Below are 18,101 nucleotides of genomic sequence, written 5' to 3'. Positions count from 1 at the left end.
TCTTCCTCCCTCTCTATCTGAAGATAAATGCAAAAAAAAAAAAAAAATTTAATTCCTGATATAGTAGGACTGGAGTGAGATCTGAGAATTCAGTATTGTCATAAGCTTCTAGGTGATTTTGAGATTCAGTCTGCAGACCCTTTTTTTTGATATAGAGACTTGTGTAAAAATGAGAACTTTATATCTCCATCTCTAAAACCCTGATTTGTTATGTCTTTGGTGGAGTTTAGAAATATGCATTTTCAACCAGCCCTACAAATAATTTGAAGAAGTGATTTGGGGATCTGCTTCAAAAAATACTGGACTAAGGATGTAAAATTTTATGTTGTTGTGTGCTGTTATTGTTGTTATTTCTTTCTTGTGTTCTTTTCCTTGATAATTCCAAACATCCTATACTTTTGTATTTCTCATATCATTTGCCTTCATCATACTGTCTTTTGACATTTTGAGGAAGCAGCTATTTAGAAATAGCTCAGAGCACCAAAAGTCCAATAATTCCAAAACAAGTATGACTTTTGGAGCTACTATGCTTCCTGAATGGTTGAATTGAGCTATCAGAACTTCAGTTTTGTTCATTTCATTTTTAAATTTAAAATCCTTTTAAACATCATGAGGACCCTTAAATTATATTCAGGTTGTAATTTTTATTGGAGCATTGAAGACAGAACAAAGGCATTTTCCCCTTTATCAGTCTGGTTGAGTAGAACTTAACCAAGCACTACAGATCACGGAGAAAACTATGGGACAATGGTTTACCAGAAAAAGTTCACTCCTAATGGGGAAAATGTAGATATTTATTAATAATTAATTATTACTGTAGCCTACAATGCAGGAAATCATAAATAAGAGATTTTACGATGAAACACAGTATTCCATTAAAGGAACTCCTGTAGTTGTGAATCTATTTAAAATTATTTTCTCGTATTCTCTCCCTTCAAGTATAAAAGCCAAATGAATACCATTGACTCATTTGTATTGTTTGATTGGATGTTGCCTAGTGTTCTCAGTATTTAAATGAGATCTACTTCTGTTATTTTAATAGTAAAAAAAAAAGTTACTTTCTTTACAACAATTTATTATTATATTTTTGTACGTGCCCCTAGCGGGAACCGAACCCAGGACACTCTGGTCTACAGGCAACGCTCCAACTGCTGAGCCAAACTGGCCAGAGCTACAACAATTTATTTTTAAATTATTTTCTTAGAGCTACTCATTCATCTTCCCTGGGTACTCGAAAGATCAAACCTAATGTCATGGCAATGTAGATTAATTATTTTGAAGTAATGTCTTTAAGATTGGTAATTTATACCAGATATTTTAGGTGTGCAAGGCTTAGTGTGGCCTCCTTATTTTCAACAAAATTGACACAAAATTTTTGAATTAGCCTTCTGGGTGTGTATAAGTTATAGAAATATAAATTTGGCGCAGGGTATAATAGAAAACATTTATGTAGACAAGTGATATTCTTTTAACAGATAATAAGTTCAGCAAGCCCGTGTGCAGATTTCTTTTATCGAAGTTTATCCTCTGAATTAAAAAAATCACAAGTCCAGCGATCAGTGCATACAGAAAAACAGTCATTAGAGGATGCTGTGAGATTAATTCAGAAGTGCAGTGAGGTGGATTTGAATGTTGTCGTATTATGGAAGGTATGTATTATTATGTTAATTCAGCACGCGTTGCCTATAAATATTTGATTCTTAAGCTGAAGGACAAATGTAGCTTGCTATTTATGTTTTTCCTGCTTAAATATTCCAGTTTCAGAATTAAAGTTGTTTTATAACTTTTATAGCAGTTCCATTATGACTTTTTTTGCCTAAAGGAAGAATTTATTTAAATGAAATCACTTTCCTCTGTATTATTGTTATTTCTAAGTGGTGCTGAGAATACTGTAGACATGATAAACTTCATGAAAGCAGGTATTACTATTAAACCCTTTAATATGAGCATTTTCAAACACTGAAAAAAGAAAAATAGCAGCATGAAACTCTTGGTACCCATTACTCATTTGTTGCTGTTCATCTTTCATCAATTCCTTTTGCCTCTCTCTTTTGTTTTTTTAAAAAATTTTAGCTTCCTTTATTTTGCTGTAGCGTATTTTTAAAATTATTTTTATTGATTGATTTTAGAGAGAGGGAGGGGGGCGGAGAGCAAGAGAGAGAGAGAAAGAGAAAGAAAGAAAGAAAGAAAGAAAGAAAGAAAGAAAAGAAAGAAAGAAAGAAAGAAAGAAAGAAAGAAAGAAGAAAGAAAGAAGCATCAATTTGTTGTTCCACTTATTTATTCATTCATTGGTTGATTCTTGTATGTGCCCTGACTGGAGATCGAACCCAAAACTTTGGCATATCGGGATGATGCTCTAACTAACTGAGCTACCCAGTAGCATATTTTTTTATAATGACATATTTTATCTAAATGCTTCTGTATGTACTTCTGGCAGGTAAGGAAGAATAAGGAAGAATATCAGAAGCCTCTTGCCATTATATTGGTATTCCAGCAAAGCAAAAAGCTTATGTTATAACACTGTTCTTTTGGACTAGTTTTCTTAAGAGCTCTAGAGAAAATTGGAAAAGATTTCAGGATGTGTCTCTGAAATATCCAAGCCAACTGTGTTATACTGAGATAAAACAGATTTTGACACATACTTTATAGATTCAATGATTAAATAAAAGTAGAAATGCTGGCACAACCATGAGTCTTGGTGATTGATAGATTATTAGCCATAATATTTCTGCTTTCCATCAAATATTGTGTTGGTTACTTATATATTTTTTGAGAAACAAAAGCCAAGTTTGTTTTTCATTTCTTGCATTTGAAGTACTCCTCAGTGACATCTTTGGCCTGAGATTCTTTGCCATAGTCCTTAACCACCGTACAGCTGCAGCCAACCACTTATATGGGGCTTTCTTTCTCTGTTAATTTTACAGTGGCTGATTTACTCCTCTAGTATCTTGTTGTCATCAACAGTAACTAGGCTGATTTGGTGTTCAGCACAAAGGGCCTCTGCCACCTTGACATACTACAGGCTTATCACAGTTGGATGAAAGCACACAAAGATGGGCTTGGTTTTTATCTAAGGCTTTGGCAGTTTCGAGAATTCTGTGTGCTAGGCCATCAAGGATGAGGGCGGTCTTCAGCACATCTTGTAAAGCAGTACTAATGTCCATTACACCTCCAGCAGCAATGCCTCCCTCAGCCATAGAAGTGGATTATGAATGGAGCCAAATCTTGAATGCACCCAAACCTTCACCTTGGCACAACTCTGCAGCAGCAGAGAAAGAGCTTCATGGTTGCTTTTCAGGTTACTGCTAAGGCAGAGTAACATTTTCATGTTTTATATTTTAGGCTTACGTAGTGGAAGACAGTAAACAGCTTATTTTGGAAGGTCAGCATCACGTTATTCTTCACACTATAGGAAAAGAAGCCTTCTCATATCCTCAGAAACAGGTAATAACAGTTTGCTTTGGGCCCTTCCTGTGATCTTGGGGGTTTTTGTTTGGTTGGTTTTTGTATTTTTGATGAAGTCTGATTTATGCAGGCTTTTATATCAGGGTTTGAGTTGGTGGTTGGTGGCAGAAGACTGATTAAAATTAGAAATGAACATGAATTGCTTTTAAAATTCATTAGCACCTTATGCCCTGGCCGGTTTGGCTCAGCGGTTAGAGCGTCGGCCCATGGACCAGAGGGTCCTGGGTTCGGTTCCCACTAAGGGCACGTACCTTGGTTGCAGTTTGTCCCCGACCCTGGTTGGGGTCATGTGGGTGGCAGCCACTTGATGTGTCTCTCTCACATCGATGTTTCTCTCTCTCTCTCTCTTTCTCTCTTTCTCTCTCTCTCTCTTTCTCTCTCTCTCTCTCTCTCTCTCTCTCTCTCTCTCCTGTTCTATCTGAAGATGAATGCAAAAATATCCTTCAGGGAGGATTAAAAAAATAAATAAATAAATAAAAATTTATCAGCACCTTCTAAGAATATTGTGATACATTTATGAACTTGAGGTTTCCTAAGATATACTCTATATTGAAGCTAGAATTCTTTTTTTTTTTCTCTGTATTGATTTTAGAGAGAAGAAGGGAGAGGGATAGAGATAGAAACATCGATGAGAGAGAACATCAATTGGCCGCCTCCTGCATGACCCCCTCTGGGGATCTGGCCCACGGTTGTGGGCATGTGCCTTGACTGGGAATTGAATTGGTGATCTCTTGGTGCATGGGTTGATGCTCAACCACTGAGCCACACCGGCTGGGCTAGAATTCATATTATATAAAGAATTGATTCAGCCCTGGCCGGTTTGGCTCAGCAGTTGGAGCGTAGGCCTGTGGACTAGAGTCCTGGGTTCAGTACCAAAAAAAAAAAAGAATTGATTTGCTTGAGAGAACAATGTTCTCTCTATTTTCTTATTTGTTGTAACAGGCCCACACCATTACTGAATTCCAGGGGTCATATCATAAAATGTAAAGGATGGCCTCTGGAGCTGTGCAACAGCTGGTAATAATGTTTAATATGTTTTTTTATTTTTGCTGAAACACTCTTTAATCTTACCCAAACGTTCTCATAGTATCTTATGAACAAAATTTAAGCACATTTAATCCAGTAATTCAAATAGTTATTGTATATTGTATTTATTAAAAATAAATCTTGCCCTGGCTGGTTTGGCTCAGCGGTTGGAGCGTTGGCCTGCGGTCTGGAGAGACCCAGGTTTGGTTCCCGCTAAGGGCGTGTACCTCAGTTGCAGTTTGTCCTTGGCCCTGGTTGGTAGTGAGGGTGGCAGCCACTCGATGTGTCCCTTTCACATCGATGTTTCTCTCTCTCTCTCCCTCCCACTCTATCTAAACAAAAAAATGGAAAAATGTCCTCAGGTGAGGATTAAAAAAAAAAAAATCTTATTTTTCAAGTTTTTCTTGCATTTTTATCAGATTTCATTTTGAAATAATTTTCAAACTTACAGAAAAGCTGCAAAAATAGTAGAAAGGACTCTCTGCCTTTTACTCAGGTTTACCAGTGATTAGCGTTTTACCTTAGTTGCTTTCTCATTCTTTCTCTCTATATATATACTGATTTTTTTCTTGATCATTTTGTTTTTTTGTTGTTGTTGCAATTTTTATTAAATTATTTTTGTTACAGATGTTTCTCCTTTTCCCCCCCAGACACCCTTCTCCCAATCCCCCCCCTTTATCATTTTCAAGTAATTACTTCCAAATAAAATGCAGATATCCTGTCCCTCTACCCCTAATATATCACTGAGCATTCCTAAGAACAAAGATGGTCCCTTACATAATCACAAAAAACATAGTTCAGGAAGTTTAACATTGATGTAATACTCTTAATAAATAGTCCATATTCAAATGTCATAAAAGTTCTCAATTATATCCTTTTAGCTGTTTTTTCTATCCAGGATTCAGTTTAGGATTATGCATTATATCTACTTGTTCTGTCTCTTTAGTGTCCTTTAATCTGGAGTAGTTTCTGTGCCTTTTTCATTTACAACACTGACATTTTTGAAGAGCATGGGCCAGTTATTTTACTGTGTAACAATATCTCTTTGGATTTTTCTGTGTTTACTCGTGATTAGATTAAGGTTATGCATTTTATGGCAGAAACACTACATAAGTAATGTTATATCCTTATCAGTATATTACATCAGAAAGCATATGATACTAATTTCTTTATCAGTGATGGATCAGTTGATTAAACAGTAAAGTTACAATTTCTTCTTTTGTAATAATAAGTAATTTGTGGAGAGATAATGTAAGATTATGTAAATGTCTGTTTTCTTATCAGACTTAAGTCTACTAGTTTTAGCTTCCATTAGTGATTCTATAATTTAAATCTGTTTTTATTTTGATAGTTTCTAATGGTAATTTTCCATTAGGTTTAATGAAGATAATTACATTTAAGCCCAGATCTCCTTATTTTAAGAAAATCATTTTTTGCCCTGGCCTGTGGACCAATGAGTCGCAGGTTCAATTCCAATCAAGGGCACATCCTTCGATTGCAGTTCATCCCCAGCCCTGGTCGAAGTCGTGTGGGAGGCATCCAGTTGATATGTCTCTCTCACATTCATGTTTCTCTCTTTCTCTCCCTCCCACTCTGTCTGAACAAAAATGGAAAAATATCCCCGGGTGAGGAATAAAACAAAATAATTTTTCTCCCTTTGATTAATACAAAAATCCTAAGTTTTAATTGTAAATGCCATTAACTTTTGATAACTGAGAACATCTCAATGGCAAGATTGGCACTTAGGAAGTGAAACATAAGTGATTTCTGTAAAATTTAACCGTGTTATATTCCCGTTTTATATATTATGTATAGCATATTCATTTTTTTCTTTTGTATTTTACCTTTGAGGTATTTTATAGTCTCTTTTTTTCTCTCCTCACCTGAGGACATTTTTTCATTTTTTGTTCAGATAGAGTGGGAGGGAGAGAGAGGAAGAGAGAGAAAGAAACATTGATGTGAAAGGGACATATTGAGTGGCTGCTTTCCGCATGACCCAGTCAGGACCGGGGACAAACTGCAACCGAGGTACGTGCCCTTAGCGGGAACTGAACCCTGGTCTCTCTGGGCCACACGCTGACGCTCTGACCGCTGAGCCAAATGGGCCAGGGCGGTATTTTATAGTCTCTTTATATAAATAACTGAGCTTGGGAGATATGGTGGTTACATTCTACTGTGAATAATAGATTTGAAGCCCAAAGACTTTCAGATTGATGATCTAGAGCAAATTACTTGCATAACTTGATCAACTTAAGCTTACTACTCACTTATAAAATAAGATAATAGTACTTTACATAATGAAACTACTGGTACAAACTCTTTAGCATTTATTGTGAAAATACTTCTTGCTACTCCGAAGCTGGGAGAGAGGGAAAGTCAGATTATCCTGTCAGTAAATTTTCTTCAGGTTTTTACTCTCTTCTTACAGCACTGTTCACATCTTTTCCTCTTGATAGGTGGTATATAGGAATTTATTCAGTATAATATAAAAGTCTCAAACAATAGCTCATTTTCTTTGATGATTAACATGCATTTAAAATAATACATATTTTGAACTTTTCGATAAAGTGTAACATAAATATAGAATAGTGAATAGTTCATTGAATTTTACAAATTGAAAAACACTCCAATATATCCAGGATTCAGTTTAAGAAATAACATACAACCAGCACCACAGAAGTATGCTTCTGCTATCTTCCAATCACAGACTTCTAGTTACTTTTCTCTGATTTATATGGAAAAGGAAATGTAGTTCTTGATTTTGCATAGATCAGGGGTCAGCAAACTTTTTCTGAAAAAATCCAAATAATAAAGGTCTTTATCATAATTACTCACCTCTTTTGTCAGAGTCTAAAAGCAACAAAAGCAAACATAGGCTGTTGCTGTTTCAGCAAAAAGTTCTTTACAAAAACAGGAGGCAAGCTGAATTTGACTTGTGGGCTATAGTTTGCCAATCCCTGGTCTAGATCAGAATCCAGCTTAACTAGTGGGAAATTAAAAACCGCAATTTTCCTGGATGATAAAGGAAAATGGAGAAAAAATAACCAAGGGGGGAGGGGGAACAGTAGAAATGGGATGTTATCTATATATTCATTTATATGATAATGATATTTATTGAATGTTTACCATGTGCCTGACACTGTCACTGTTAATAGTTTCACATGCATATTAACCTTAGTTAATAGTTGAAGGACTATATAATATATAAAACACAGCAATATATTTTCAAATATAAGGCAGTTTTATTTCAACTATTAAAACAGATGCTATACAGTTGAAAGACTATAGCCTAATTACTAAGCAATTTAACCAGATGAGAACCACAACTTTGATATTATTATTATTATGAACCCATTTTTACATAGGAAATTAAGTCAGTGGATTAAATAACATCTAAAATCATAGAGCTAATATGTGGAGTTGCTGGAATTCACATAACAAATAGGAACTGAATAAATGATTCCAGATCCTAGTTTCTTTGTCCTAGAATATATTGCAAATAATTCCAACTGTTTATTTATTATATTTTTAAAATTTAATTTATTGGGGTGACATCGGTTAATAGGATCATAGTAGGTTTCAGCTGTGGATTTTTATGTTACAAGATCTGTATATTGCACTGTGTGCCCACTACCCAAAGTTAAATCATCTTCTGTCACCATATATTAAGCCCCTTTTACCTCCACTCCTCCACCCCCTTTTTTCTGGCAAACCAACTGTTTCTTTAAATAACAGCAGAAATAATATACCGTTCATACTTTACTTTGGTTTTAACTTCTTTTGTTTGTATATGTTATACTTTATTATAACAAGGCAATGCTTTTAATGTCATATATCTTTTTGTTTTCTTTTCTTAGGAGCCACCAGAAATGGAACCATTAAAATTTTTCAGGCCAGAAAACACTGCAGTGTCTTTGAGACCATCAGTAGAGCAGCTTTCTAATCTCATTAAAACAAGTCTTCACTATCCAGAATCATTTAATCATCCATTTCATCAAAAGAGGTTTGAAGGTTTTTTTGTTAAAATTTTTATACGTACACACACATTTATTTTGACAATGGCATTAACCCAAATATTGAAGAAGAAATTTAGAATAATATTGAGTCTATTGATAATTGCTTTGAAGTAATTTACCGTTTACGGCAGTCACTGTATGTTGCTGCTATGGTTAAAGATGGATATTGCCTCAGCCAACTCAGTTGCCAAAAGTTTCCTTTTGATGAGTAGGTTTATAATTAAGTCAAAAACAAAAAAACATGTTATATCATTTTGTGTTTGTTTTAGACCCAGACACTAAACCTAAGACATGACTGCAATATAGACACGTCAAAACAGTTCAAATTTCTACAGCATTATTTACTTAAGATATATTAAGTGGTAAACTTCCTGAGGAATGATGTATTTATAATTTTGGTTGATTATGTAAACTTAAGATTCTAAAAAAGTCCTAAATCAAATAACACTTCAAAAAATTGCTGGAGTCTATGAAGAAGTCTGATAAAAGCAGTCTGTAAGGGATAACTGAAGGTATGAATTTTAGCGAAATCACACCCTGGGTAAGGGTGGGGGAGGGTGGATAGAACAAAAAGGGAATGGTAACCTGCAGAACAATGACATCTGAGAGAGGAGCAAAGGAAAAAGGAGTCTGCAAAAAAGACGGGTTGAGAAGTAGCAGTCAAATAATTTGGAAGAAAAGACCAGTGAGGAGAATGTGGTATCTTAAAGGTTGAGTAAGAACAATTCAAAGAGAGCGAAGTAAGTGGTTTACAATGCTACAGAAAGGTCAAATAATAAACGGACCAAAAAGTTGTTCATTGGATCTGACAATGAAGAGCTCGCTGATGACTTTTGATAAGAATGTTACTATATGAAGGGGTGGAAGAGTGACATAGTAGGTTGAGGAGAGAATGGGAGGTAAGTAAGTAAAAATACTTGGTTGTAGACCACCCTTACAAGAAGCTCGACTATGAGCAGGGATCAGGAAATATCCATTCAATATTATTGTTTTATTACTATGTAATATGTGGATATTTGTATGATCTTGAAGAAATGATGGGATACGAGGAGAGCAGTAGCATCTTTAGTAGATGGAAAGATACACATACCAAGGAATGACAATTAACTTTGGACTGAAGAAGTGCCCTCTTTGCTATTGAAACAGGGAGAGAGAAAAGTAGGGAGAAACTTTAACAAGTTTACACATTATGGAAGGCTTTCATTTAGGGAATGTAGTGTTCATAGGAGCAAGGTTAACTACTCAAAGTAATTAGGAGATAAGAGAATAAAGGGTGTAGAGATTTTTTTAAAAGTGAAATTTGAGGATTAATTATTGAGAAGAATGGGAAGAAGCTGGCTAAGGACACACAGAAAGACTGCTAGACAAATTAAGACCTTGACAGCCCTGGACAGTGTAACTCTGTTGGAGTGTTGTCCTGTGAACCAAAGGGTCTCGGGTTTGATTCCCGGCCAGGGCACATACCTAGGTTGCAGGTTTCATCTCCTGGTGAGATGAGTACGGGAGGCAACTGGTTGATGTCCCCCCCCCCCCTTTCTCTCCCTCTCTTTCTCTCTCCTTCCCTCCCTCCCTTCCTCTTTCTCTAAAATCAATAAACATATCCTTGGGTGAGGGTTAAAAAAAAAGTTAAGACCCTGACAGAGACTTCAGAAATATTTAAAAAGTAACTTAAATGTGCTAACCATTTTTAGACCCTTTCATTGTGGATAGTGCTCAAAAACAAAAATGTATGGCTACAGTGATTTCTTCCCCACAATAACAGCCACATAGTAGAATATTGCTTGCATCTTAGAATCCCCCTCCCAGTTCATCCCCAAACTGGTAGTCATGTTTTTGCTTCCCCTTATAATTTTTCCAACAAAGTGTGTATGCTGATATTTTGATTTTTATGAGTTTTTTTATGTTCATCATTTTTCATATAATTATCAATCATTGCATGAAGCTGTAGAAGTAATTTTTATTGCCATATAAATATGTTGGAAAATACTAGAATTAGTTTACACTACTGTTGATAGATATTTTATTTTCATATTTAAGCTATTTTTAATTCTGCTGTGAACATTCTTGTATATAACTCCTGGTGCACGTGTGCTTGTTTATCTAGAAATTTTCCCAAAGTAGTTTTACCAATTTGTATATCCCACTAATAGTATATGGGAATTACCTCTGCTCTATTTCTTTACCAACACTATTAATGTTGGATTTTTAAAAATTTTAGCCATATAAGTTATTTCAAAAATACTTCGGTCTTACATTTTTGTCTAGATCGTAATGCTGCTCAGTACTCATTCTGAGTGCCTTTGGCAGCTGCACACTTTGATCACCTGTGGAAGTGTGCTTTAGTCCTCCCAGAGATTCTGATTTGATTAGCTCAGGGTGCGACTGGACATCCGAGTTCCCAAAGTTCTTCAGGTGATTCTCACGTGCAGCCCAAATTGAGGGGAAAATTATGTTTTATCCCTATTGAACCTGTCTTGACTTCACATACTTCCATGAGTTTTGATTCCATGATATTTCAGTTTACCCACTGTTTTACTTTGTTCCTGTTCATCAAACTCGTCCTGCTTCATTTACTTCCTGACTATCTTAGATTCCACAGTGCTTCTTTTTAACTTCAGTGATTAATCGTTGGCCACATTTTAGAGGCGAGGATATTTAGGTGTTCTCCACATGCTTCTATTGGGGTTTAAAAGCATCATAGATTCTAGGCAGTGCCAGAAAGTATGTGAAGCAGGACAGGTTTGATCAAACTAAAGTAGAGCAATGGGTTAAAATAAAGTACCACAGATTTGGCTGCACCTTAGAATCATATGGGTAATTTTTGAAAATCCCAATGTTCAGGCCAGTTGAATCAGAATCTTTGGGAGTAGGATCCAGGTGTCTGTATTTTTATTTATTTTTTAATCCTTACCTGAGGATATTTTTCCATTTATATTCAGGTAGGAGGAGAGAGAGGAGATAGGAGAGAGGTGGAGGTGGGGAAGTGGAGGGGGAAGAAAGAGAAAGAGAAAAACATCAATGTGAGAGATACACATCGATTGGTTGCCTCGCCACACAACCCCGACCAGGGCGGGGACCAAACTGCAACTGAGGTACGTGCCCTTGATGGGAATTGAACCTGCAACTCTTTGGTCCATGGGCCAGCTCTCTAACCGCTGAGCCAAACAGGCCAGGGCAAAGGTGTTGGTATTTTTTAAAATGCCCTCTGATGATACCAGAGTGCATTTGTATTAGTCATTGTTGCCACAGTAATGTTTCATAACAAACCACTCCAGAATTCAGTTTGCAAGGCATTTATTCCCACATTCATGGGTCTGTAGGTTAACTACTATTTGTTTCTTTTTTTTTTTTTTTTTTAATCCTCATCCGAGGACATTTTTCCTTTTTTTTTTTTTTTTTTGTACATACAGAGTGGGAGGGAGAGAGAGGGAGAGAGAGAGAGGGAAACATCGATGTGAAAGGGACACATCGAGTGGCTGCCACCCGCACGACCAACCAGGGCCGGGGACACACTGCAACCGAGGTACATGCCCTTAGCGGGAACCGAACCCGGGTCTCTCCGGACCGCAGGTCGACTCTCTAACCGCTGAGCCAAACCAGCCAGGGCGGTTAACTACTATTTGGCTGAAGTCTGTAGATGGGTTGGGTTCATTTCTACACCACACATATTTGGGGCTTAATCCAAATGAACTGCAGCTACCTGGATATGTTCTTATGGCATATCTCTGTGGTACAAAAATTAAGCCATATTGCATAGCACATTTAAGGCTTCTGTTTGCATCAAAGTCATTGATATTCCATTGGCCAAGTAGCCTCACTTTCACAATCAACAAGGATGACCTATAATCCCACAGTGGGAAGGCGAGAGGAGTAACTGCTAAACAGTAATAACAGTTACCACAGTAACCAAGATTGGGAGTCATTGAAATAGAGGGTCAAATAATTGGGCATCTTTGTGAAACTAAAGAATGGAAGTGTAATTGAGTGAGAGAGCTGGAGAGATGGGAGGTAGTGGTCAGAGAGTGAGTGGCTATTATTTTGGAGGAAGCTCTTTTAGGTGTCAAAAAATGTACATGGCATGGTCATGGCAGTTAGACGGCTGAATTTGGAATGCTACTGATGGTTATGGAGGTGACAGATCAATGATTTAAGGAGTTGAATAAGCATCTACCTAGGCAGATGAAATTGTCCAAAAGGATGACAAGATTTGGGATCGAAAGGAAGAAAGCAAATTCCTGCTGAATCTTTTACTAAATGAAGCCAATGGATGATGTGGAAAAGAAGCCTACAATGATGTTTCTCCTCAGGGTGGTATGCCTCTGCTTGACAGGCATGATAGATTAATGTTTTCCTCATCTTTACCTCAGATATTTCAAAATACTCATCTTTTCTTCTCCCAAAGGATCCCTGATTCTACTGAGTTACTGTCACTGGTTTTAGTTTGTCAGTACGGGACCAAAAAAATTAATAAATAAAAAAATAAAATCCTTGGAGTACTTTATGACAAATGGAGGTGTTTTTATGGAAGAGGTAGAAAGAAGACATCATCAAGAAGTGGCTGTGAGAACTACATTAATGATACATTGTGACCCGAAATGGAAGAAAAATAGCATTTGTTATTGAGGGCAATACAGGAAGCTGTGTACTCCACCAAGTTTCAGTTAAAGATGTAGAAACAGAGAAAAGAGATTGACGGTCTAGAGAAATGTTCTTCATGTGATGTAGAAATGTGTGTGGGGTTGGGAATGGGACAGAAGGAGGTTTGGTCATGGCAGTGGAACACTGCATTAGAGAAGGAGAATATGAAAAGGAGTAGGTGACCAGAGATAACAGAGTATGACTCACATCAGATTTAGCTGCCATAGGTTTTCAAAAGGAAAAGCCATACTAGATAATGTTTATGGAGCTTTGGAACATTATTCTCAGCATGAATATATTTGATCTTAACTAATCACCACAACTCAAGAGGTAGGTACAGTTGTTATTTCCAATTTACTGTTGAAGAAACAGGTACAGAGTTGAGCTGATAATTTGACTCTTAGCATCCAGAATCTAGTACTCATGTCTTTAAAAATGCCAAATTTTGGTGGTGGGGGAATAGTTGTCAGCAGTTCGATCTCTAGGCTCCGTTTGTGGCTCATCAGATTATAGAAAGACTGTTGTATAAAGCAGTGGTTTTCAGATGTGGTCCCAGACCAGCATCATCAACATCATCTCGGAACTTGTTAAAAAGGCAAATCTGCCCTGGCCGGTTTGGCTCAGCGGTTAGAGCGTCCGCCTGCGGTCCGGAGAGACCCGGGTTCGGTTCCCGCTAAGTCCGCCTGCGGTCCGGAGAGACCCGGGTTCGGTTCCCGCTAAGGGCACGTACCTCGGTTGCAGTTTGTCCCCGGCCCTGGTTGGTCGTGCGGGTGGCGGCCACTCGATGTGGCCCTTTCACATCGATGTTTCCCTCTCTCTCTCTTCCTCTCTCTCCCTCCCACTCTGTCTGTACAAAAAAATGGAGAAATGTCCTCGGATGAAGATAAAAAAACAACAAAAAACGGCAAATCTTGGGCCACACTCCAGACATGCTACTGAATCAGAAACTATGGGAGTAGCGCCCAGCAGTGTTTTTTTTTTTTGTTTTTTTTTTTTAACAAGCCCCCAGGTGATTCTGGTGCATGCTCAAGTGTGAGAGACAAGTCAGATTTGAGAACTACCTGGGTAAAGAATGGATTGCATCAGGGCACTAGTTCAAACGTTGTTAAGGTAAACCAAGACACATGGTGACTTGAAGTCATGAGGAAAATGAAGATGAGGTGAAGTACTGTAACCAGGTTCCAGAGATGTGTGAGTAAAAGAATTGACAGGAATTAATGAAGAAAAAAAAAAAAAAAGAAAATCAGGAATGGGGGTTGGGGCCAGAAAGCAGTAGTCCCCATTCCCAATGAAAAACCACTTAGTATCATGCCTAAGGTTTTCTGGGGTGGATGGGGGATTCACTGAGAAACTGTGAATGAAGGAAGAGGAGGAATGAGGATAATGAGTTTGGTTTGGAGCTAGAAAACATCCAGATGTTCACATTTCTTCTTTTACCAGAAACGTTTAAGTAAGGCATGGAGAGTTTGACATTTGAGGATTAAATGGGAATAGACTAGCAAAAGTTCCTGGGGTTTTGCTTTGGTTTCAAATTATGTGATTGGAATTTAACTTTTAATGAGGTGCTTCAGAGTGGAAACATACTCAGTAGTCTTGCTGCCCTCCTTGTGAGAAGTTTGTGGGGGAGGTAAGAGCATAGCACTAGCATAACAAGGGTATGTTTTAGAATTATCTTAGTTTTTGTTTAGGAAAATATGTCATTTGTAGTATTGTTTAGAAACTATTTCTCAGTAAGGATATAACATTTCTGAAAGCATAAAGTATCTGAGCAGAATTTTAGTTATTTTGTGTGTGCTTATTTTACTGTTTTTCCTTTTTCTTCTTTGAGTTTATAGGGTACAATATAAATACATAATAGTGTGCAACCAGGCTTCATTTGTGCACAGGTTATGTTCGTTTATTATGTTCTTGATTTTAAATCTACATCAGTTTGTTCATATGTCCTCTTCTGTCACTGCCTGTCTTTTCTCTTTGTTTTGGTAATTTGTGAATTATAAAGTGACACCAGAAATGCTCTTATCTGCACAAATGTGTCCACTAGAAAGGGCTCTTCTTATAACTTATATAGAAATAATTTTCATATTCTCCAAAATGTGATGGCTTTTATGTAGATTTGGTAGAAAAACAAATGTTTTGGGCCAAATTCTCAAAATTAATTAATTTTCAAGAAACACACACACAGAGAGAGAGATAATAGGATTAGTTGTTGGCATTTTGATGATTTATTTTTTTCTCCATTGATCTTGGTAGTTGAGGTTATTTACTTTTGTTTTTTATTTTGGGAAATAACCACCTAGAAATATTTTAGTTTTTTTTTTTTAAAGGTTAGCTATAATAAATGGAAATAAAATGGTTCGTAGATATATATATATTCTGATTATGTACTCAGGTATTATTAAGTTTTACTTCTTATTTACACAGTTTGTCTTAAGTGATTTTGGAATTCAGTTTTTTTCCTTTCTTGAATTTAATTGTTTTTAAGGAGCTTATGCTCTATTAGGTATTCTTAAGTGTTATTTTCCTGAAAGTTGTTTTTTAAAAATACACAGCTAATTTGTTGTTGTTTATTTCTCTTCTATAGCCTTTGTTTAGTACCAGTCACCCTTTTACTTTCCAATTGTTCTAAGGCTGATGTTGATGTAATAGTTGATCTTCGGCATAAAACAACAAGGTAAAGATTTATTTAGTGTACAGTTATTTTGTAGTTTAAGATTGATTTGAGAACAATTTAATGTTTGGAAATTATGCAAATAATTACTAACATGGATAGAGAAAGTTTCTCAGGTGTGCCCTGATTTTTTTTTTGTTTGGTGTTACAGAAGTGTTAGAGAAGAGCTATGGAGGAGTGTCTTATCATTGCTAAGACAAAATTAATTGAAAGCATTTCCAAAAGCAGCAAATTAATTTGACCAGAGATAAAAGTTTTTATAAAAATTTGTTGGTGAAAATGAAAACTAGCAAGTTTATGATAGAAATGTTTGTTTGTTTAGTTTTATTTTCTTGATTATAAATAATACTTGATTAAAATACACACACACGCGCACGCACACACGCACACACACGTCCATACTCCCATATCTGATACTCCAAGAGCTAGATGCTTTTTGGAATTTCAGAAAATGTTGGATTTTTAGAAAAGTAATGTGAAGTGAGTACTGATTTTTGTTGTATGACATCCCAGACGGGATCTGAAGCAGCTCTCTGAAATCCAAACATATTCTGTGTACGATTATGTTTATTATAAATTAAGTAACTAATGCCTAGGTGATAGATTTTGGGTTGCTTTCCATTTTTCAGTATTATAAACAGTTTCAATATTATAAGCATTCTTGTATACACATTTATTTTTATGTATGGATAACCAAGTGGTGATTAAAAGCTCAGGTTTGAAACCAGATTCCATAATTTAGTAGTGGCTATATTCAGTGTTGACTAAGATAATTCACTCTTACACTTGTACCTAGAACATAGTAACTGTTAATAAATATTAGCTACTATAGTACTAATAATAGCAGCATTGTCGTTATTGTTATAATTAATAAACAGTTGGCTTCATAAAATGATTTCTAAAAATTGCTAGATGAAAGGGATGTGTTACTGGGACTTCGGGGAAAAATTTATAAAGAAAAAAGCCCTTCAACTTACCCTTTTTCCCCTTTCTTAGTCCAGAATCATTGGAAATCCATGGATCATTTACATGGCTTGGACAAACACAGTATAAACTTCAGCTTAAAGGCGAGGAGATTCACAGTTTGCAGCTGAAAGCATGCTTTGTCCATACGGGTGTTTATAACCTTGGAACTCCTAGGGTATTTGCCAAATTATCGGACCAAGTTACAGTGTTTGAAACAAGTCAGCAGAACTCCATGCCTGCCCTGATCATCATTAATAATGTGTGACAACTTGTAAAGTTGTACTGAAATCCACATGAATCAGTTTATTTTACTGACTGAGTTTTACAGCAGTATTTGAAATACTTAACTTGTTCCAGAGGTTGGTGTCAGATCACTGAAAAATACTTGTCAATGTGTTGATGATGCAAAGCACGTTGGACTGAGAATGCTGATAATTCTTTTTTTTTTTTTTTAATTTCTTTAAACCTGATGATAATTTACATGCTCATATTACAGAATTTCAACATATCCATGCACCTTATTAAGCCCCATCTTAAAAACCAGTGTCTAAGTCTGCTGTTACACCTTATCGATGGTATACAAATACTAGGAGACAGTTTTGAGGAAGGAAAGGCCTTGTTGGCAATACTCCTGTTAAGCCATTAGTCAAATTCCAGCTTTACTGTGAAGTTCAATAGAGTATTAAATACAAAATGTCCTGTCTTGCTTTACACAATTCTCTAACATCCGTTTTGAACTTCAGTTATAGAGTCATCATACTTCAGTATCTGGTGGTTCCTATGGCTTATATATAACTTTGTAAAAAGAAAAAAAGTTTTTTCTTCTGCTTTGAATATAGTTTTGAAAGGAGTTTGACCTTTTTTTCCTCATTCATCTCAGCATAGTGTGCACTATTTCACAATATGAGATTTTTGTCATTTAAATTATCATATTCTTTATTATGTAACTTTAACAATTGAGTTGATCTGTTTAAAATATAAATCTCAAGTTAATTAAAAATAAGCTTTTCAAAAATGTATTATATTTATAACAAATGTACTGTAAATAGAATAAAGACACGCTATTCACTGTATGGATTTATTAGACGCCCCCCTTTTTTTATTCTGAGGACCTAATATATTCTTTATTTAAAATGAATGCCATTTCCCGAGAAAGCATATCACCTTTGTTTCCCAAAGTGAAGGTACAGTCCTTGTGACATTGTTATGCGTGAACAAATGAAAGTTGTCTTCAAATGTGTCATGTCTGGTGCCCAGTTACAAATTTGGATAATCCTTTTATATCCTGGGAGAAAGGAAGCTCAATTTGTATTGAACCTCTT

At 36.1% G+C, this 18,101-nt stretch overlaps 1 protein-coding gene and 1 pseudogene across 12 annotated transcripts in view; one reads left to right on the top strand and one right to left on the bottom strand.

The window, feature by feature from the left end:
- Positions 1 to 17,853, top strand: part of TRAPPC8 (trafficking protein particle complex 8) — a 91,416-nt gene extending 73,563 nt beyond the window's left edge. For 8 of the 12 annotated variants that reach the window (XM_036244176.1, XM_036244174.1, XM_036244172.1 and 5 more), the window contains 5 exons: positions 1,476 to 1,649; positions 3,343 to 3,444; positions 8,349 to 8,494; positions 15,727 to 15,816; positions 16,810 to 17,665. In XM_036244176.1, the coding sequence (XP_036100069.1) occupies positions 1,476 to 1,649; positions 3,343 to 3,444; positions 8,349 to 8,494; positions 15,727 to 15,816; positions 16,810 to 17,044 (747 nt within the window). In that variant the 3' untranslated portion in view covers positions 17,045 to 17,665. Of the gene's footprint in view, positions 1 to 230; positions 291 to 1,475; positions 1,650 to 3,342; positions 3,445 to 8,348; positions 8,495 to 15,726; positions 15,817 to 16,809 lie in introns of those variants that run through there. The other 4 variants (XM_036244177.1, XM_036244175.1, XM_036244178.1 and 1 more) reach the window with 3 other exon arrangements.
- On the bottom strand, positions 2,797 to 3,197 carry LOC118618159 (annotated as a pseudogene).
- Positions 17,854 to 18,101: the final 248 nt, after the last annotated feature.

Source organism: Molossus molossus, unplaced genomic scaffold, assembly GCF_014108415.1.
Source record: "Molossus molossus isolate mMolMol1 unplaced genomic scaffold, mMolMol1.p scaffold_m16_p_6, whole genome shotgun sequence".
In the NCBI taxonomy this organism is placed as follows: domain Eukaryota; kingdom Metazoa; phylum Chordata; class Mammalia; order Chiroptera; family Molossidae; genus Molossus; species Molossus molossus.
The sequence above is the reverse complement of the archived record's forward strand: the minus strand, read 5'-3'. Positions and strand labels throughout refer to the sequence as shown.